Source organism: Diabrotica virgifera, chromosome 5 (assembly GCF_917563875.1).
Source record: "Diabrotica virgifera virgifera chromosome 5, PGI_DIABVI_V3a".
NCBI lineage: Eukaryota > Metazoa > Arthropoda > Insecta > Coleoptera > Chrysomelidae > Diabrotica > Diabrotica virgifera.
This window is the reverse complement of record NC_065447.1, coordinates 115,354,906-115,378,516: the sequence shown is the minus strand read 5'-3', so window position 1 is coordinate 115,378,516 and position 23,611 is coordinate 115,354,906. Positions and strand designations below refer to the sequence as shown.

General features: G+C 31.5%; 1 protein-coding gene across 1 annotated transcript in view; it reads right to left on the bottom strand.

Moving 5' to 3' along the window:
• Positions 1–409: 409 nt before the first annotated feature.
• Positions 410–23,611, bottom strand: part of LOC126885112 (facilitated trehalose transporter Tret1-like) — a 77,054-nt gene continuing 53,852 nt past the window's right edge. Inside the window, exon 4 of the mRNA XM_050651539.1 lies at positions 410–5,110. Within this exon, the coding sequence (XP_050507496.1) occupies positions 4,596–5,110 (515 nt within the window). The 3' untranslated portion in view covers positions 410–4,595. The remainder of the gene's footprint in view (positions 5,111–23,611) is intronic.

The window sequence follows — 23,611 nt, the reverse complement described above, 5'->3', positions numbered from 1 at the left end:
TTCATTCACAGTCATTTGTTTCGAGCTTCTGTCATATGTCGTATAATCAGTGGCGGATCCAGAAGGGTGGTCACCGGGTATGACCCCCCCCCCAAAATATTTAAAAACCCACTATCCTATGTTGCTAAGACTAAAAGTGACCGTGCATCAGAGAAAAGTAATCACCCTTAAGATCCATGACCTCCCCCCAAAAAAATTCTGGATCCGCCAGTGCGTATAATCCGTGTACCTGTATTAATATTATATACCAATTATACAACATATGACAGAAGCTCGAAACAAATGACAATCGATTAAAAGCCCTATTAATTTAAACACCCTATAAAAATTCCTATACGGGTATTCTCATAAGCGGTTTCGACTGTTTTAATAAATAGTCGTCGAAAAAAAGTAATTAATAATCAACTAAAATAATAAAATATTTTATTTCTGAAGATACAACGATTACAATGTTAGGTATGTGTTTTAATTCCATGTCGATGTTTTCATATTTTTATATTATGTATTACTTAGTCCAGAAAGCCACTGCGCATCCGCTAGGAAAAATATTCTAATTCGGATTTTTTGCACAATCCTACTCAAAAAAGACCCCTTTTAACAAATTTGCATGTTGCCAGGACCAAAAGTTGGTCAAAATTTGTTTAAACGTTTTTTTTTTGTTTTTTCCCTAAAATTATTTTTTTTGCATGGAACAAATTTTTTTTAGGTTTTTTGGATCATTTTAAACAGAAAAGGTCTTTAGTGACTTTTCTCTAAAAATGATAGTTTTTGACATTAGTTGATAGTTTTTAACGATTAGAAATTGAAAAATTGCGAAATCGGCCATTTTTAACCCTCAAAAACTATGTGAAAAACTGAAAAGTTGAATGTTGCCAAGATAGGTAGATATTCTTTAAAGATCGATTGACGAAATTCCCAAGAGTTTTTTGCAATACAATATCAAAAACCCCTTTGTTTTTTAATTGCCAATCAAGCGTGCCCGACACTTTTTTCCACCGTTGCATGTGTATACAGTATGGTGCAAATGAAAGGAATAAATTCGTTATTTCGTAAACCGGTGAATTTAAGGAAAAATCCCAAAACAGGTCGGTTTTTATTTTTAAGTTATGATATTGTGGCATAATATAGTATACTAGTGACGTCATCCATCTGAGCGTGATGACGTAATCGATGATTTTTTTGAATGAGAATACGGGTCGTGTGCTGGCTCATTTGAAAGGTTCTTCGATTCTCTATTCAGTAATGTAAACATTAACATAATTATTTGTACAGGGTGTCCAAAAAATTTTTATTAAATCAAATCATTTGGCAAATTGGCCAAAAATTAAATTATTGGACACCCTGTATAACTAATTATGTAAATGTTTATATTACTGAATTGAGAATTCAAGAACCTTTCAAATGAGGTAGCACACGACCCCTATTCTCATTAAAAAAAATCATTGATTACGTCATCACGCCCAGATGGATGACGTCACTAGTATACCACATATGTCACAATATCATAACTTAAAAATAAAAATCGACTTGTTTCGGGATTTTTCCTTAAAGTCGCCGGTTTACGAAATAACGAATTTATTCCTTTCATTTGCACCATACTGCATACACATGCAATGGTGGAAAATAGTGTCGCGCACGCTTGATAAGCAATTAAAAAACAAAGGAGTTTTGAATATTGTGTTGCAAAAAACTCTTCGGGATTTCATCAATCGATGTTAAAGAATATCTATCTACCTTGGCAACATTCAAATTTTCAGTTTTTACATAGTTTTTGAGGGTTAAAAATGGCCGATTTCGCAATTTTTCAATTTTTAATCGCTTATACAGAGTGGGGCATTAGTGTGACAAAGTCCAATTACTCGTTTGTCGTAAGAGATACGAAAAAAAGGTATTTAGGTAAAAGTTGGGGCACACATAGTACCATAATTTAAAAATATTTTCAAATAAACAGGATCGTCCGTATTGACAAGGTGACACAAACTTATGTTTTTTTTAATAGAACACCCTGTATATTTTTAAATTTTTGGATTCTCCTCGATGTTTCATTTCTTAAAATATATGGTTTTGTAATATTATACGAGGTAGTTTAAAAGTTAATTACGTTTTTTTGTTAATTTCGTAGCAAAATCTACACCCTGTAGAATTTTAGTGATTTGACATCAAATTTTTATTTTATGTTCAAACGATTTTTAATATAGTCTACTTACTATTGTTAAACATTAACAGTATAGCAAAATGTGTAATTTTAGTATACAGGGTGGGTCGAAACTCGGAATGAGTATTTTCTGAGTTTTCTTAAATGGAACACCCTATATTTAAGTATTGTATAGAAATGATATTTTATGGTACTTTTTTATTTCTTAAGCATTCCCTATACCTAAGTGCTTTAATTTGTAAGTTATTCGTGATTCTTTAAGCCAAATATTAATTGTAAGAAAAATTACGTGAAATTTTATTAGGTGGCTGTGAAAATATTTAATCAAAAATAATTTTTGGAAAAGAAAATACATCATAATCTAGTCTGATCCTTAATTTAATACTATTGCATGGAATATCCAAATAAATTCGTAGTTAAGGTTGTTGGTGCGCAAAATATTAATAAAAACATACAATATTCTACCTAGTCGGCTATGACACTAAGGGCCGGTTGTTCGAACGGTAATCTACAATGATCATTATCAAATAATTAATTACTGTCAATGTCAACTTTGTTTGGGTTTTTAAAAACATAATTAATTACAATTCTGAGACTATAATCAATTAATATAACAATAATTATTAACATAATTAATAATAAATCTCATAATTGTAATTAATTATGTTTTCAGCAACCCAAACAAAGTTGACATTGACAGTTTTGGTGACAGTAATTAAATATTTGATAATGATCATTGTTGATTAGCGTTCGAACAACCGGCCCTTAATTTCCTTAAAAATTTGACATTATACTATTTTTATAGATCCAGTAGCTTTGTTACCATTACTAATATATATTACTAAATTTTCTTATGCGAAACTGAATAATATGATTTTGGTGCTAGTGGAATATAACAAAAATGTGCTACTAGCAATAAGAATTTTTCATCAGAAATTCCCTGATAGACGACAACTAAGAAGAGAAACGTTTAAAAATATACTAGAACGGTTTCAACGGACTGATCACTTAGATTATGATAAATCTACTCGAATAAAAACTATTGTAAGTGAAGAAAACAGCAATTAAATGTAATCCTTAGTGTCACTGAGGATCTGCGTATTAGTACAATCGTTCTTACAATCTAAGTATCTAGTCTGTTGAAACCGTTTTAGTATACTTTCAAAAGTTTCTCTTTTTGGTTGTCGTCTATCAGAAAATTGCTGATGATATATTTTTATTGCAAGTAGCTCATTTTTGTTATACTCTCCTAGCACAAAGCCATTTTAATCCGTTCCTTATTAGAAAAATTAATATTAGTAATGGTATCAAATCAACTGGAACTATATAAATATTATAATGTCAAATGTTTAAGCAAATTTTTTGACATAGCCAACTAGACAGAATTTTGTATGTTTGATTCATATTTTAAGCACCAATAACCTTATCTACGAATGTATTTGGATATCTCATCCAGTATTAATAAATTAAGGATCAGGCTAGATTATTAGGTATTTTTTTTTGAAAAATTACGTTTGATTGGATATTTTCACGGCTACTAAATGAAATTTTACGTAATTTTTGTTGCAATTAATGATTTCTTAAAGAATGACGAATAACTTACAAATTAAAGCACTTAGGTATAGGGAATGCTTAGGAAATAAAAAAGTACCATAAAATATAATTTCATTACAATACTAAATTACAGGGTGTTCCATTTAAGAAAACTCAGAAAATACTCATTCCGAGTTTCGACCCACCCTGTATACTAAAATTAAACATTTCGCTATACTATTAATGATTAACAGTAGTAGACTATACTAAAAATCGTTTGAATATAAATAGAAAATTTGATGTCAAATCACTACAATTCTACAGGGTGTAGATTTTGCTACGAAATTAACAAAAAACGTAATTACCTTTTAAACTACCTCGTATAATATTAAAAAACCATATATTCTAAGAAAGAAAACATCGAGGAGAATTCAAAAATGTAAAAATATACAGGGTGTTCCATTAAAAAAACATAATTTTGTGTCACCCTGTCAATACGGACGCCCCTGTATATTTGAAAATATTTTTTAAATATGGTACTATGTGTGCCCCAACTTTTACCTAAATAATTTTTTTTCGTATCTCTTACGACAAACGAGTAATTGGACTTTGTCACACTAATGCCCCACCCTGTATGTCAAAAACTATCAACTTTAGAGAAAAGTCACTAAAGACCTTTTCTGTTTGGAATGATCCAAAAAACCTAAAAAATTTTAGGAAAAAAACAAAAAAAAACGTTTTAAAAATTTTTGACCAACTTTTGGTCCTGGCAACATGAAAATTTGTTAAAAGGGGTCCTTTTTGAGTAAGATTGTGCAAAAAATCCGAATTAGAATATTTTCCTAGCGGATGCGCAGTGGCTTTCTGGACTATACTTGGTTATTTATAAAATGTGGAGAAAGTTTTACTATGTTAAAATTGGGAAGTTATTACTTTGAGTTGAATTCTTATTAATCTCTACTTGAATTTCATTCAAACTTTTGCCTTTGGTTTCACGATAAAAATATTTTACTAAAATAACTAATGAAACAGCAACAACTATTGAAACTATAATGTTAATGTATAGTCCAGGCCGTGAATAATTGATCCATAACATTAGTTCTGATAAAAATAATAACAAAATGAAATGAAGAGCCGTCGACATGCCTGCAAATATCATTTTGTTTCTTAATGGAAAAAGCTCTCCCAATAAAACAAATGGTATTGGACCAACTCCAATATCTACTGCTAAATATGATAATAACGATGATACAAGTAATAAGTATGGAGATATGCGGATACTATAACTTTCTAACAGTACAAGAATATACATAAATATAAATGTGATAGACATCAATACAACAGAGACCAAAAATGGTAATTTCCTTCCATATTTATCAATAATAAACAGTATCACAAAGGATCCTAATAAATGGACAGCACCTAAAAATCAAATTTAATTAGTATGTATATTGATATAAGATAATGTTTTGTTTATTTTAGAAAAATAACAAATTTTATTCTTCTCTTATATCATGGCATATTTGGTACTAAAATAGTTGACTCCTGTATTTATAGGTTTATATAAAAGGTATAGGGGAAGAAAAAGCAACGTCACATTTTTGCTTTTCTACGTAGCAATGATATATTTTGTACCTACTGTAACCATCATAGAATGAAGCAACAAAACCTATTTTACAAGATCATCATTTTAAAAATAACGATCTGTCATAAAAAGTTGAGACAATACAGGAAAAAGAGGCATTTTTCATACACACGAAGCGATAGCGATAGCGATATAAAATAAATAAAATAATACCTAATGAATTCTATAAATGGAAAAAACAAACTTGTTAAGCGAAGCAATAAAGCACTAAAATCGGCCTTACCTCCGAAACAAAAAAGACAAGACGGATCTTAATAATCCTTTTTGCATTTGATTCGTGAATGCGCCAGGAAACGTTGTGACTCTGAGCCATGATATAATATCGAAAAACTGCATACAAAAAATGCATTCTTAAAGTGCATCTCAAACAGACAATAAAAAAATTCAGAACTCAGAACTTCAAAAAAATTCAGTTTTTGGGGTCGCTGAAAACGAATATAAGTAGGTGCCCAGGGTACCTACGGTTTACCTCGTCTTCTGGAGTTTTCGCCAAATTCATTAAAAAATTAGTCAAAAATCATTACTCAGGGGCATGGGCGTCCACAAGGAGGGGCAGGAGGGGGCAGCTGCCCCCCAGTAGAGAGGACGAGGCGAGTGTAAAATTGGTGAATAAGCAATATAGAAAAATACAAAGTTGTAACTTAATCTTGATTTTTCAATGCAACCACTCTGTTTCTACATTCTAGCTGGGACGAAAAAACGACATAAACTTAACAAAATTTTAATGAAAATTTGTAATCTGCTATTATTTGTTACAGTTGTCAATTGGTTTGAGATATTTTGATGAAGAAGGAGAAGAAATTCGTAAAGAATTTACAGGGTTTGTTAAGCTCGATACTCTGAATGCACCAAGCATTGCAAAGGCAATTGATGATTTCCTGACAAATCATGTAGTTGATCCACTCAAATGTGTCGGCCTGGGGTTTGATGGTTGCTCCACCATGTCGGGAAAGGAAGGCGGAGTTCAAGCAATTTTAAGGAAAAAATACAGCAAATCTTGTTTTTCCACTGTGCGTCACACATGTTAAATTTAGTTGTAAACGATTTGAATCATTTAACCCTCGCAGGACCAACCTTTTAGTAGAAACAGCGAGGACCAAGGAGGATCAATGTCCACACATAAATTAATCAAAAACGTGCTTCTTTATTTAAACTAACTTAAAAATAACACTTTTATATTATTCCTAGACGTTAATGGAATAGTTAAAAGATACGAATTTATAATTTACCCGGAGTCTTCGGCTTCAGTGGAATTCGCATCATCGTAGGATACAGAAACATTTTTGACTTCTTGCTGTGTTTACTGCATACATACTTGCATTTTTAACAAACTTTGGTTGCTTTTGCCAACTTATTGGGCTTTTTATTTTAGATTTTGCTAATTTGACAAATGAATGACATCGTCCCTTTCCATTTTGGGATGGTGTTGAAGGTATTCAAAGGGATTATTTATAGTCCACTGTCAAGTTTTTATAAAAGTATGAGGAAATGAATTAAATTATGGATATGCTAATTATACCATCTAGGGAGTAGTAGTACGCCGACAACTACTAATTATTTGAGATTTTTAGGAACAAAGGTATTTAGAAAATTGGATGTAATGCAATATTGGGATACTTTTTACTTTTTAACCCTCCTTGGTCCTTCTAGGGCAGGAAAAGTATACTTTCGGTAGAGGTAGGTGGAATAGCTATTTGTATAACAAGGGAAGAAAGTGTAACTTTTCCTCCCGAGAATGAAGTTTACTGGACGCGTAGCGGAGGGCAGTAATCATTCAAGGGAGGAAAAGGCACTTTACTCCCATGTTATACATATGTGTTTTGCACCTTCCTCAAATAACAAGTAATTTTTCATTTTTACTTAATTTATTTATGTAACTAACCAACAAAATTTATTAGAACTAAAACAACAAGTAGATACAATATAACTGTCAACTGTCAAATAGAAGTCAAATTATTAATGTAAACATTGTTAAATCAAAATAACAATTTCCTGTTTTTTACCATTCTGCAAAATACAGGATGTTTTATAAATAAACGTTAAAATATATAGATACTTCGTAATAGAAAATAGACATTATACAGCGCGTCAATAAGTTATATTTCATGAATGAAATACCATGACGTCACTTTTACTTTTCCTCCCTAGGGAGGAAAAGTACAACTTTGCTCCCTACAATCAGGTCCGGAAAAGTATACTTTCGGTAGAAGTAGGTGGAAAAACATTTATCAGTTGCATTCTGCGGCATGCAAGTCAGGATTTATCGTCGCTGTCATTTTGATTGCAAAATATTCTGAATACCTAGAGCCTGTAGTCAACCACCTACAATCTGCGCAAACTAATGTGTTCGTCAAATCATGGATATTTTTAAAAAACAGAACGCAGAGAACGTAACAAACACTTTATTGCATGAAACCAATAAGATAGTCCTAGAATGCGGTTTTGAACTATCTACCCCTAGAACTATAAACAAGCAACAGCATAATAGCAATCAACCAGGTGATACGCCTAGTAATACTGAAGGCGATCCATGATTCTTTCGTATCTGGATTCTATCATATCTTCTCTAGAGACACGGTTTTCCGAAGAAAATACGCCAGCCTTCGCTCTGAGTCTTCTGCATCCCAAGCATTTTTCAAAAATTGATTTAAATTGCCTTAAAATAGAACTGAGACAATCCTTAAACCACTATGAAGTATGGGTAGAACATTGGAATAAAAAACGCCTTAATAATAAGTTAAACAACTTCAACATCTTTGAAATTTCTGAACTGGTTTGAGCGTCCACTCTTTTTTATCCGTTAACAAAAAAATTGCTGAAAATTCTCGTTACATTGCCTTGCACTACGTGTACAGTTGACAGGTCGTTCAGCAGTCTTCGAAGAATAAAAACATGGTTGCGGAATACAATGGTCGAAGATCGCCTTAATGATGGGTTAGCTCTAATGAGCATTCATCGGAAACAAATATTACCAAACAAGAAAGTGTTTATAGAGACAGTTTTACACGAATTTACAATTGATCCGCGTAAATTGTTGTTTAGATAATAGTGTTTAGGAACAGACAATTTATCTTGCTTCACAAATCGAAGGCTTATCCAGGAGGAAATAAAGTTGTTAAATTTGCATCACGTTTTTGTAAAAAGCATTAAAAAAGTTTTTAAATATTTAAATTATATTTAGTTTGCTTCATTTTTGTATGAAGGCGTTGAATTATAATTTTGGCTTCAAAAACGTTATTTTCAAAACTTTTCTGAGGGAAACCCCTACCCCCTCACCCCTACGAGTGAAGACTCTCAATTTACGTCTATATTTATTATTGCTTATCTAACCAATTTTTTTATTTCTCAAATCTGCCCCTCCCTAGTTTTGATCCTGCGGACGCCCATGCTCAGGGGTTTTTGGGATCGCTAACGACGAATATGACATCGGAAGTAGAGATGTATCAAGTCAAACTATTTTGATTTTACTCAGCAAACTTGACTTGACTTGAAAACCAAACTGTTTTTGCAAAAAAGTTTGACCTGACTTGAATTTGATATCTTTAGGTTTGACTTGAAATCAAACTTCTTCATTGTTGCGCAACGTGTATATTTCCAATTCTAATTAAGAGCGTACCGAACTTTTGTTTTGACTTATTTGGGTAGGTCTGAATCTGTACTCTGCTACTCCGGAAATTAGTTTGTAGTTCATATTAAGAAGTCTATGCTTGGCTTGTTTATTACGTTCGTTTTGAAGTGTGTGCTTTGTGAAAACATTATATCTCAACCTGAATATTTTTCGGCACAGAATAAGTACCAGAACAAATTGAGTCTGATTTTGAAGGTATTCCCACTGCAAAAATTAAAAGAAAAAAAATCTATAGTCGAAGCAGAATTAATTAAGAAAGAATAATTTACTGATTTATTTGATGTTGCGGCAGGTGTTTTCAAAACAATGAAAATTGCAAAGTGCACAGAGTTGGTCAAAATACTGTATACAGGGTGAGTCATGAGGAACTGTACATACTCCTACCTCGTATAGAGGCTCCTATGGGGAATAACAAATGACCATTAAAAAGTGTCTGCTCCCCTTGTTTAATAATATACAGAGCGAGTTTCGCATTTTGACAGAAATTTATATTCGTCATAATTTTTGAACCGTCAGATCGATGTGTCTCTTATTTTTGTCAATCGTTACACTATTACCACCTAATCAACTAGAAAAAAATAAGGTCCGGCTTTAAACAATTAGTTCGTTAGGTCTTAGAAAAAATTTCACCCTGTATACGCTTTTTGAAAACTCTAATATGAATTTTACATATTAGACAAATAGGCAATTAAAATGGCATATTTATTTTTTCCCCACACGATTACTTAATTTTTTATAAAAAAATCAAATTTGACTATGAATTAAAAGTTTGATAAAGTAAACCATAGATTTAAAAAAATTAACTTTTATTACAAAAATTAGTTTTTTTTAACAAATATTTGATTTATGTTACCAGCCAATTAGTCCTGTCGCCAGGCGGGGTACAACGGCCTCCTGTATTCAGATGGACTTACCCAAGTTTTTTTATGTATTTTGACCTGTAGAACACGAATTTTTTGGGTAACAGTTGATCCGGATGTCGATAAGATTGTTATAAACTAAGAAGTTGAGGAATCACATAACAACGATTTCTCGCAAAACAAAACATTTTTTTGTATTTTTTGGGCCATTATAACCAAAAAATGTTCCTACAAATTTTTTTGTAGGATGCATAGTTTTCGAGATAAACGCGGTTGAACTTTCAAAAAATCGAAAAATTACAATTTTTGAACCCGAATAACTCTTGATTAAAAATAAAATAGCAATTCTGCTTGCCGCATTTGAAAGTTCAAGTCAAATTATATCGGATTTAATTATTTGTATTGCTAAAAATGTATTATTTTATTGTTAAAAAAAGCTATAAACACCTAGTGCTTGAGTGATGTTTTCAATGATTTCTCATTTAAAATCGAATAAGTAGGTAGAAGAGGTAAAAGTGCAAGCGGGGCTATTTCTAGGTATTTCTATTAAAACGCATGTATTAGGCACGGGAAACACTATATGTTTATAGTTTTTTTTAACAATCAAAAAATAAATTTTTAGCAATGCAAATATTCAAAACAGATATAATTTGACTCAAACTTTTAAAGGCGGTAAGCAGAATTGCTATTTTATTTTTTATTCAAAGGTTATTCGGGTTCAAAAATTGCAATTTTTCGATTTTTTTAAAGTTCAACCGCGTTTATCTCGAAAACTATGCATCCTACGAAAAAACTTGTAGGAAGATTTTTTGGTTAGAATGACCCAAAAAATACAAAAAAATGTTTTGTTTTGCGAGAAATCGCTGTTATGTAATTCCTCGACTTCTCTGTTTATAACAATCTTATCGACATCCGGATCAACTGTTACTCAAAAAATTCGTGTTCTACGGGCCAAAATACATAAAAAAAACTTGGGTAAGTCCATCTGAATTAAGAAGGCCGTTGTACCCCCCTGGCGACAGGACTAAATCAACTGATTTATTCAAACTAGGAAAAGATCAGGTCCGGCTTTAAAAAATTAGTTCGTTTGGGTCTTAGAAAAAATTTCAACCAGTATACGCTTTTTGAAAACTCTAATATGAATTTTACAAATTAGACAAATAGGCAATTAAAATGGCATATTTATTTTTTCCCCACATGATTACTTAATTTTTTATAAAAAAATCAAATTTGTCAAAATCGGAATTTTAACCAAAAATGAAAAAAAAAAAGATGGAATCACGGTTTAACTCGCTACAACGTTCCATTTAAATATTTTTTTTCTGAAATTTTTACAGCACATATCTCTTACCATTGTGAAGACTATGACATTTATTGTTGCAGACTTTCAGTCTTCTTCTCGTAAAAATTATGAATTTTTAAAAATGAAAGGTGCAGCTTCGTGAATTGCAAAGTTAAATCGCAAAAATTAAGTGAAAAAATTTAAAATTTAACTATTTGATCACGTCTATGTTAAACTATAGAGTCCAAAGAGAAGTGTTATGGGGAGTTTTAGATCTAGACGTGTTATAGAAAAAAAAATGGTGAAACTTTTAATTTTAAGAAAAAGGTTGTTTAATTTTTTTTATTTTTATGGTAAAATTGCGATTTTGACAAATTTGATTTTTTAATAAAAAATTAAGTAATCGTGTGGGGAAAAATAAATATGCCATTTTAACTGCCCATTTGTCTAATTTGTAAAATTCATATTAGAGTTTTTAAAAAGCGCATACAGGGTGAAATTTTTTCTAAGACCCAAACGAACTATTTTTTTAAAGCCGGACCTGATTTTTTTCTTGTTTGAATAAATCAGTTGACTTGGTGGTAACATAAATCAAATATTTATTTAAAAAAATTAATTTTTGTAATAAAAGTTATTTTTTTTTAAATATATGGTTCACTTTAACAAATTTTTAATTCATAGTCAAATTTGATTTTTTTATAAAAAATTAAGTAATCGTGTGGGGAAAAAAATAAATATGTCATTTTAATTGCCTATTTGTCTAATTTGTAAAATTAATATTAGAGTTTTCAAAAAGCGTATACAGGGTGAAATTTTTTCTAAGACCCAAATGAACTAATTTTTTAAAGCCGGACCTGATTTTTTTCTAGTTTGAATAAATCAGTTGATTAGGTGGTAATAGTGTAACGATTGACCAAAATAAGAGACACATCGATCTGACCGTTCAAAAATTATGACGAATATAAATTTCTGTCAAAATGCGAAACTCGCCCTGTATATTATTAAACAATGGGAGCAGACACTTTTTAATGGTCATTTGTTATTCCCCATAGGGGCCTCTATACGAGGGAGGAGTATGTACAGTTCCTCATGACTCACCCTGTATAAGTTTTTGAAATACAAAATACAAAAATACTCTTGCGCTTGTATTTCAAATTCAAAATACTTTGCTCCGATCGATGTATTTTAAATGAAGAGTACAGGGGAAAACAAGGAATGTCACATTTTATACATATTGAGATAAACAGCAATAAAGGTTTAATTCTTATGATATCTAAAAACTACTTAGGAGATTCTTAGCAGAATTCTAGCCATTCTTATTCTATAATTTTAATATAATATGAATCTTTATTAACTTGTTAATTTAATAATGCATCAAAAAACTGCTAACATTTCTTATTTTGTTCAGTGGCGTGCGGACAATCCTGGTCCTTCGCCTTAAAAAATTTATATAGACTGATCTTTCTGTTTATTGTCCTAAATGGATAGCCTAGTCGATAGTACTCAGTTTTTGCTACCACATGGCAAGGAAATCCAAAATTATTGAAAAAGTGACATTCCTTGTTTTTCCCCTGTACTCTTCAAATACAAAATACAAAATAAAATTTTGAAAATACTTTCAAAATACAAAATACCTACATCCTGTATTGTATGCAAATCAGTTGCGGATCTAGACATTTGCCTTGGGAGAGAAAATTTGCTTTAGGGGGAAACTTCCAATGAAACACCAACCAAAAAACATAAGAAAGATAAACCCAAACTACATAAAAGACATAAATAATAACTTATATGTATTAAGTTCCCTCAATTTTTCTAACTAGCGTGTTTATTGGGTTGACTTTGTCTGTCTGTGGTTTAAGTTTCAGTCAGATAATATATTTGTATGTTTCAACTATTGTTTTTCTTTAATTTTGAACCTTGTTATTAGGGGAAAATTTCGCCTTTTTCCCTCCCCGTAGATCCGTCGCTATTGCAAAGAGGTTACAATCTGGTGTTCCTTGTCAAGACTTTTCTGGAGGTTAACCTAAATTTTTTTCAAAAACAAAAAACCGAAAATAGAAAACTTATTTGTTTGAATAAAATGTTATTTTAAATTACATACATTACACATACATTCTAACACATTGATCGCCGTCGACTTTTTATCGAAAATGATTAATTTTTTTTTAATCTTAGGTTCATTATATTCCGAAATGTGAATTTCAATTGATTTTTCAATCTTCCTAGTTTTTTTTTAGACAAAAACCCATATTTTAAGTATGCGCTTACTGTAATTTTTTCTTTCGCAGTACCGGGCGGGACGGATCATCTGGCCAGCCACATGTTTCTTGGCGACGAAAATACAAGAAATGAATAATAGGACTATTAGTTTGTGCTGTGATTTATAGCTTTATTGCTTTAGGAAATATCTAACTATTGTTAGAGTAGTTGTGCGCAACTTGTGGTGTAAAATATTCTTTGGTGTAAATACACATTTGGTATTTTATAGAGACAAGAATAAAATAATCCAAATTGAATTGCCACAAACACAGCCATAAAGTAAATTGCTGAGATCAGGTTTATGAGCCCTACTCCCCTAATTCTTACTCCAGGTAACCGCCGCAAAGAGGTGATGCATCCTAACAGATAAGCATTACAAGACTTTAAAAGGTGTATATATTTTGCAATCAAAGTATTTTCAAAATACTATTTCGAGTATTTGAAATACAAAATACTTTCGCCTCTGGTGTTTCAAATACAAAATACATTAGTGTATTTTAAATAGTATTTGACATACAATGTACCTATTTAAAATACGACCAACTCTGAAAGTGCATACTTGTATTATGTAAAAATAAAGAAGAGCCTTATAAAATTACAAATAGTGAATGAATTCTTTAAAACGACATTGCAAAGTCACACAAAATTCATTAAACCTACTCTATCAAAAATATAATATTTTGTTGTTCCTTCATAAATTTTTGTTAAAGTAGATTACGCTTGGTGTGATAAAAAACAATCCAACGAATTCTTTCTTTTAATCTAGTAACACTCAAATAAAAATATAAAAAAGTGATATTTATAAAACGAAACTTGCCTGCAAGCAATAATTCTGTACAGGAATCAACATAAAGAATTTTAGGACCCTATTTTGATTATAACCGCTCCCTGTATCAAGTTACTTTTATATGGCACTCATTGTATTATTAGTTTTCTTATCTTAATTGGCAACTAACATATCTCGAGAAAAAAGTATATCTACTAAATAAATTATTTTTCAAAATCTTTCAAACTAGTTTGACAAACAGTTTGAATTTTAAACCTGTACGATTGACCAGTTTGACTTGACTTGAATTATTTGTCAGAAGGATTGACTTGAGTTTGACTTGAAATTAAGTCAAACTCAAGTCAAGTTCAAACATTCAAGTCAATCTTGTGCAACTCTAATCGGAAGTTATTTCCGGAGTACCTGGTACCTGGTGCCCAGGATACCTACTGTTTACCTCATCTTGTGAAGTTTTCAGCAAAAAATTTATTAAAACAATAGCCAAAAATTATTACTCGGGGGTTTTTGTATCGTTGACGACGAATATGACATCGAAAGTGATCTACAGAGTACCTGGTACCCAGGGTACCTACTGTTTACCTATTTTTCAGTAATTTTTGGCAAATTCATTAAAAATTAGTCAAATATCATTAGTCACGAGATAAACAGTAGGTACCCCCTGGGCACCAGGATCCGGAGATCACTTCCGATGTCATATTCGTCGTCAGAGACCCCAAAAACCCCCCGAGTAATGAATTTTTACTAATGTTTTATTAAATTTGCCGAAACTCCAGAAAACGAGGTAAACAGTAGGTACCCTGGGTACCAGGTACTCCGTAGATCACTTACGACGTCATATTCGTCGTCAGCGACCTAGAAACCCGCCAAGTAATGATTTTGGCTAATTTTTTAATAAATATGCCGAAAACTCCAGAAGAAGTAGGCACCCTGGGCACCAAGTATTCCGGAGATCACTTCTGATGTCATATTCGTCGTTAGCGACCCCAAAAACCCCCGAGTAATTATTTTTGACTAATTTTTTAATACATGTTTTGACGAAAACTCCCAAGACAAGATAAAGAGTAGGTACCCTGGACACCAGTACTCCGGAAATCACTTCCGATGTCATATTCGTCGTTAGAGACCCCAAAAATCCCTGAGTAATGATTTTTGACTAATTCTTTAATGAATTTGCCGAAAACTCCACAAGACAAGGTAAATAGTAGGCATTCTGGGAACCAGGTACTGCGGAGAACACTTTCGACGTCATATTCGTTTTCAGCGACCCCAAAAATCGCTGAGTAAGAAAATTGAACTCATTTCCGCCGATAATTGACGAGTTCTGAATATTTTTTATTGTCTGTTTGAGATGCACTTTAAGAATGCATTCTTTGTATGCAGTTTTTCAATATTATATCATGGCTCAGGGTCACAAATTTTGCTGACGCATTCATGAATAGAATGCAAAAATAATTATTAAGATCCGTATTGTCGTTTTTTTTTTGAGGTTCAATGCTTTATTTCTTCGACTATGTAGAGAGTAGAGTTTTTAGATGTATTTTAGAACTACAGTGAAAACCGTTTGTAATGGACTCCAAGGGACCTAGGGTTTTGTCTATTTTAGGACTGTCTACTATTCGTGATTTTTATCGTTTGTTATAGACATTGCATTATAAATGATTTTCCAAAAATTACACGATGTATGTTCTATTTATTGACAAATAGGGGAGTGCAATTAGAACGAAAACATGCATTGTTTCGGAAAAATTCAAACAAGCTTATATTTTTCTAAAACTTTTTTTGTTAGTTTATATACATGTTAAAGTAAAAAGTTCTACTCGCAGATTTGGCCGCTAATTGTTTATTAATTGTTTAAACAATAACAATTGTTTTGTATAAATAATTTTAAAGATATCGTTAAATTCATCATTTTACTTTGATCAAATATGTTTCTATTTTGTTTTTGATTATGCTGAATCCGAATATGGCATTTCAATTTGAAAATTCTTATACAGAAGCTCTTATACAGTGTGTCTGCGTAGCTAGGAACCACATGGAAAACTTTTTTTATAACTATTTATTATCAATTTTACGAAAAAAAGTTATTCTTAATGAAATGCTCTGAATAGTCAAAAATCTAAAACTCAACCATCAGATATCAAATTTTATCAATTTTATACGAGTTATGTCAAAAATATTAATTTCGTTAAAGAGTAAAGTACTTTTATATTCCAGGATATCAAAAAATGCTATTATGAAAAGTTTTTTGAAATTAGAAACTATGTCTAAATATACAATTACATCACTATAACCGAAAAAAAAAATTTTTATTTTTTCTCCAATTACGGATACTCATCATCATTTTATTACAATTATGATAATTATTTCATTATCACTTTTACAAAAAAAGTTATTTTTCATAAAATGCTCTCCCTGGTCTAAAATCTAAGATACAACCCTCAGACATCAAACTTTTCTTACGAGGTATGTATAGCCCGGTTATATTTATTTGAGAAAAACGGGATAAGCAGCACTATGACCGGTAAAGAACAGGATAGTACGACCTACATGAAACATAATATGGTATATTTTATAAGAAATTGATTCTATAAATTTGAATTGTTATAAACAAAGCTTAATTTTGTAAGTTTAAACTACTTTAATAATATTTCTGCAATGCATTTTCTATAAAATGTTCAAACAATATTTGGTTTGTATACAAAAACTAATTAATAATTGAGCGAACGGTAGGTAGTGAAAGATAAAAAAATATACATTTAAATAATTTATAAAACCTTGAAGTAAAAATTAAAAGTTTATCTAGTCAACACTTACTTACATTATTATTTTCTCTTAAGAACTGATTTTCAAAGATATAGATATTGCAACAATAAGTGAAGTGTTCATAATAAGGCCACGTTTTTCTTAAAAGATTGAAGCAGTAGTTTGGTGTTAAACATAATATGCCGATAATCCCTACACCTGATTATGTAAGAAAATATTCCGGGTAAGCTCAGTATTGAGAGAAAGTTGTCTTGGTATTACACTTTGTCACTTTCTTCCTCTGAATCACTGTTTTCCATATTGATAATAATTTTATTTAGAACAGGAATTTTTTTAAGATATTCTTTTTCGATATTTTTTAAGTGCTCTATTGCTTTCTTCCAGTTATCCTCAGAGATATTTTTAAATTCAGAATCTATCAGTTTCGCGACATTGTTATAACATTTTGGACTTACATTATTTTTGTCTCACATTATATTTCAGTTGAGACCATAACAACTCTATTGGATTTAAAACGCAGTAATATGGTGGTAGTCTTAAAGTTGTATGTCCATTTTTACTTGCTGCATCATCAACAATATATTCCTTTACAAATAATTTTGTATTAAGTACCTCTACTAATTGGTCTTTAGTGTACCAATCTTCAAAATATAAATCTTGTGATAATAAAAATCTTGCAATTCATCCTTTCTAGAGTATTTTTTCGGAATTTTTTTAAGTTGTCTAGAATGATATGATGCATTATCTAAAACAATAACACTGTTGTCTGCTAAATTTGGTAATAAGTTATTTTTAAACCACGATTCGAAAAGTTCACCCGTAATATCTTGATGATAGTCCAAACATGGTCCAAACAACTGTCTTTAATGTCTTTTGCATTTAATAGTAAGCCATCGGTTACCCAACCATCTTCCCCTCCACAATGTAAAATGCATATTCGTTTGCCCCTGGAAGCTAGTACATTAACTTTGCACTTTACATTGTCATTACTCCAACATTTGCCAATTGTTGCGTTATCAGTCTTGTTATCGGTCGTTCAGAATTTCGTGGAAATGTAAAAACTTTAAGCACAGCAGAGCTGTGACAAGAACCCGACAATCTAGTAAGAGGAGTCATTGATAGGTATAAAAAGGAGCTTACATCGGCAACTTTTAGCAGCAGCGTAAATAAAAACATTATTGTGATTAAAGATAAAAGCATTATTTTGATTAAATAGACCTAACAGTTATAATTATTTAAATAAATATATTATTTATAATTGTACCTAATGAAATTATATTTTACAGTACTTATTTTTGCGTTTTTCTGAATACTATCCTGTAACAAGGCAAAATATTAAAGAGGAACTATTAAAACAGATGTCATTTGATCTAAGCACATGGATATTTTGTTCGGTATACCCTTAAAGGATGGAAAATTTTACACCACCCTCTGGTATACCACTTGTACACCAATTGGTCTATCTCTTTAAATTTCTCATTTATCTGTAACCGCGCTATAAAAAATATGAATTTTTCTTAAGAGTTAAGTGCCTTTATTGTTCACAATATTTTAATTAGAAGGATGTTATTGAACACTAAAACAATTTTTTTAATTCCAAACAACTTTTCTGAATAACAATTTTCGTTATTGTGAAATGTAATGGTACTTTACTCTTGAGTGAAATTCATATTTTTTGACATACCTCGTATAAGATTAAATAAATTTGATATTTGATGATTGCATCTTAGATTACATACGATGCAGAGTATTTTATAAAGAATAACTTTTTTTCGTAAAGCTGATAATAAAAAAGTTATCAATAGGTTTCAAGTTACGCAGACATACTGTATAAGAGCTAAAAAAAAATTTTTTTGCTGAACATTTATTATTGTTGAAGCAGAGTATTTTATAAAGAATAACTTTTTTTCGTAAAGCTGATAATAAAAAAGTTATCAATAGGTTCCAAGTTACGCAGACATACTGTATAAGAGCTGAAAAAAAATTTTTTTGCTGAACATTTATTATTGTTGAAGCTGATTATTAAATGTATTTTAGGTAAGTTTTACAGAAAAAAGTTTTGATCACTTTGTACAAACATTTTTTTAGCTGGTAATTTTCGGTTTTTGTATTACATTTTTGTTATCTTTCTTAATTTTCTTAAAAAAATAGCTTATTTCGTTTCTAAAGTAAAATAATTTAGTGAATTTTAGAGACTACATCCTAAGCTTTAAAAAAGTACTTATAAAACTGTAATAGATCTGTTCAAACTTGCGTAATACCGTCTTAAAATGGTGGTAATTCTGTAAAACTACTAAGATTTCAAAAATTACATTTTTTGAGACGTCATATCACTTGAATTAAATTTTTGAGATTTTTTTTAATGAAACATCACTTAGCAAGAGGCTTGAAAGGTAAGTTGTGCAAAACTGAAAGTTTTATAAGAAAAACTGTATTAGTTACACATTTTTAAACAAAATTCATGTAAGGCTCACTTTCCGCCCACATGGTAGTTATGCCCATAAATTTTATTTCTTTCTATTATAACCATAAGATCGCTTAATTATTCTTCTTTCATGTTCAATTCGTAAAATTTCATTTGATCCATTAGTTAAAGAATTACATTAAAATAACTCAACCATGCACTTCGCCGTACCTTAGTTTATAGTGCGCCAATGTTTGTGAGAAGGGTGACTTTCAGGGCCGGATTTAAGCGGGGGCAGGCTGGACAGCTGCCCGGGACCACCACATTTCGGGGGCCCCCACAAAGCCCCAAACATAAGAGGTTCATTTAAATAGATATTGACAGGAGATAAAGGAACTCGACAATGTATGACAAGTATAAAATGAAGGAGCGTAAAAGTGATAATATAATTGTTCATGGTTATGTTTTTCTCCTTCCACCGGGTGAGTGTATTGCTTCGTTTGTAAATTGTTATCTAGTGTTCGTACACATTTTAGACACAGAGGATTTTGTGATTGGAAACATGCAGATAGTAGGCTTATGGATCACGAAATGTCTAAAGCACACGAAAGAATTGGGCGTATTGATACTGAATTAGCAAAATAGGCCAAAGAAATAAAGAATTATTGGAAAATGGTAATAGTCCTGTCGCCAGGGGGGGTACAACGGCCTCCTTAATTCAGATGGACTTACCCAAGTTTTTTTTATGTATTTTGACCCGTAGAACACGAATATTTTGGGTAACAGTTGATCCGGATGTCGATAAGATTGTTGTAAACAAAGAACTTGAGGAATTACATAGCAGCGATTTTTCGCAAAACAAAATATTTTTTTTGTATTTTTTGGGTGATTCTCAGCAAGTTCTCAGGTCTTACAAGTTTTTTCGTAGGATGCGTAGTTTTCGAGATAAAAGCGGTTAAACTTTCAAAAAATCGAAAAAGTGCAATTTTTGAACTGGAATTACTTTTGATTCAAAAATAAAATAGCAATTCTGATTACTGCATTTGAAAGTTCAAGTCAAATTCTATCGGTTTTGATTGTTTGCATTGCTAAAAAATAAGTTTTTATTTGTTAAATAAAGGTATAAACACATAGTGTTTCCCGGGCCCAATGCATGCGTTTTAATGGACGTAATGTACGTAGAAATTCTGTATGCGCGCCTACTCGTTCGATTTCAAATTAGAAATGCATTGAAAACATCATTCAATCATTATGTGTTGATAGCTTTGTTTAACAATAAAAAAATTAATTTCTAGCAATGAAAATAATCAAAACCGATAGAATTTTACTTGAACTTTCAAATGCGGTAAGCAGAATTGCTATTTTATTTTTCAATCAAAAGTTATTTTGGTTCAAAAATTGCAATTTTTCGATTTTTTGAAAGTTCAACCCCGTTTATGCCGAAAATTATGCATCCTACCAAAAAATTTGTAAAATAATTTTTTGCTTAGAATGACCCAAAGAATACAAAAACATGTTTTGTTTTGCGAAAAATCGCTGTTATATGATTCCTCAAGTTCTTTGTTTATAACAATCTTATCGACATCCGGATCGACTGTTACCCAAAAAATTCGTGTTCTACGGGTCAAAATACATAAAGAAAACTTGGGTAAGTCCATCTGAATTAAGGAGGCCGTTGTACCCCCCCTGGCGACAGGACTATAACTCAAAGACTAATTTTAGTGTTATAAAGTTTATTTGTGAACGAAATTTAGCATTTCGCAGCGAAAATGAATTGTCAAGTTCATCACAAACTGAAAATTAATTGGAAATACTCCAGTTATTAGCTGAATATGATCAATTTTTGAAGCACCATATTTTAAAAAAATATTCAACTATCTTTCATCAACCATATGTGAGGAAATTGTACATCCGATGGATCAAAACGTATTAAATGAAATATAAGCCAAGAACTTCAAATGTACCAATTGCTAAAGGAAAAGAATATGAATGATGCTTTTCCAAATGTTGAGGTGACACTTTGTTTATATCTAGTGCTGATGCGAACTAACTGCAGTGGTTAGAGATCATTAAGTTAATTAAAAATCGACTTCAGTCTATGATGCGCCAAGAGTGTCTGAATCATCTCTCTACAATGAGCATTGGTCACGATGTCTTAATGCAACTAGATATGTCCCACATAATCAAGAAATTTTCAATTAAAATATCTCGAAAAGTTCCCGGACTTTAACCATACATCTTACTATTATTTTGAATTTATTACTGTAACAAGTTACAGCTGGTGTACTTTTTATGATTTAAAATTATATTTATAAAAGTAGATCAACACTTTTTTTAATGGTAGGAGGTAGGGCCCCCACTGCCTTAAATCCGGCCCTGGTGACTTTAGCGTTATAATTAAAAAATTATAGAAGATACAGATTTAATTTTAGAAAATTCTTTATATAAGGTTTTTTTGGAAAATGTTCTAATTTTTCAATGGTCAAGTCAGTTTTTTTCTAAAATTTATATTTTCGGAGTTATTTAAAAAAACATCTAATTTCGTAGTTCATTTGTTTAATAAAAAATGAAGCACCCACTTCTCGAGTAGAACTTTTTGATATGTTGTTTATTAAACATTTCTTAATGAAACTACAAAAAGTTCTATCTTGTTTGATTTTTTCCGTAGTGAAAATCTATATGCACTGCCCTAAATTGCAATATACTAGAAAACCGGATTTAATTGCACAATATGAGGAATAAGTTTTGACGATCTATCTATTACAACCGATTTTTACAGGGGAAGGGACGGGAATTTGCGTCTATTACGGCTGATATTTACACTACAAACGATTGTCTATTACAAATAACTTCTATGCATTAACTCCATAACACTCGGAGGGACTGGAGGATTTGTCCACTACAAGAAGTGATAGTCTAATATAACAGATTCTTTTATAAACGGTTTACACTGTATTTGGTTATGTCAATAGTCAATGATTTATATTATAAAAGGTAATTAACATTCAATCTTTTATCCTTGAGACGACCAGAGGCTTGAACTACGGTTGTCTGGATCTGGATCGACTAACCAATGAATAATAAGGGCGCGATTACGTCACGAGCATACTGTAATTTGTATTTAATGATGTAGTTTAATGTAAATTTATATTTAAATGAAGAAAAATTTAAGAAATGGATCGATGAGAAAATAGAACTTATCTCACATGAAAATTTAAAAGTTTTATTGAAATTTCCTTATGCTGTCCAGGCACTAATGCTGCTGTTGAAAGGGTGTTTGCACCAACGGTGTAACCAGGATGATCTTAAGGGGGGTTACAACTACTGGATGGTCTCTAGGGGGAATGGAATAGTAATGGTGTTAAGCGTATAGCGCTCAAAGTACATCCAATTGGAGGGTTCAAAACCCCCATAGGCGTAACCAGGGGGGGGTTTTGGGGGTTGTAACCCCCCCCATTGGGATGTACTTTGAGCTCTATACGCTTAACACCATAGCCCTCAGAGACCTTCCAGTAGTTGTAACCCCCCCCTTTCAGGTAGTTGTAACCCCCCCCTTAGGATCATCCTGGTTACGCCTATGAAAACCCCCTCTGGTTACGCCTATGGTTTTCACTAGGGAATGATTATTGGAGCAGTGAGAAGTCACAACTTTCTGTAAAAACATTATCTGCCGTCTTAACAGTCACATTTAATATGCAAAATGAAAGTTGTTCGGATGTGGCTGCACTACTAGACGAACATCTTTATTTAGCAAAAAAAATCCACTCCGAAGAAAAATATGTTTTTTTAAAAGAAAATAAAGTTTTTATCGTTTTTTCTTCTTCTTTTTTCACCTATGAAATACTTGCAAAGGGTACTCTTTTTGAACAAAAAAAAGTTGGTCACCTTATTATAGTACGTTCTTTGACGGAGAAATATTGCAAAACCTATAAATTTTAAAGAACCACTTAGATTATCATGAAATTTGGCAGAGATATAGGTAACTTATCAAAGGAGAAAAGTGATATTGTGCCGATGTGTGCCTTTGCCATGGGGGTAAGTTTCACACCTTCTCGGAGGTGAAAAACTATACGTTCAAAATAAATCTACAAATAGATAAAGTGACTAACTCTAAGCAACTTTTGTTCTGTAGCATTTTTTCGCTAAGTTAATATTTTTCGAGTTATTTGCGAGCAAATATGTTCATGGAGCATCTACCAGCTGTTAGAGAAGCAATACAGCTGCTGTAGATCGTGGTGTAATCTGTGGTTCGTAACATACCAAGGGGCTTTGCAATTCTGGCGCTATACGTTTGA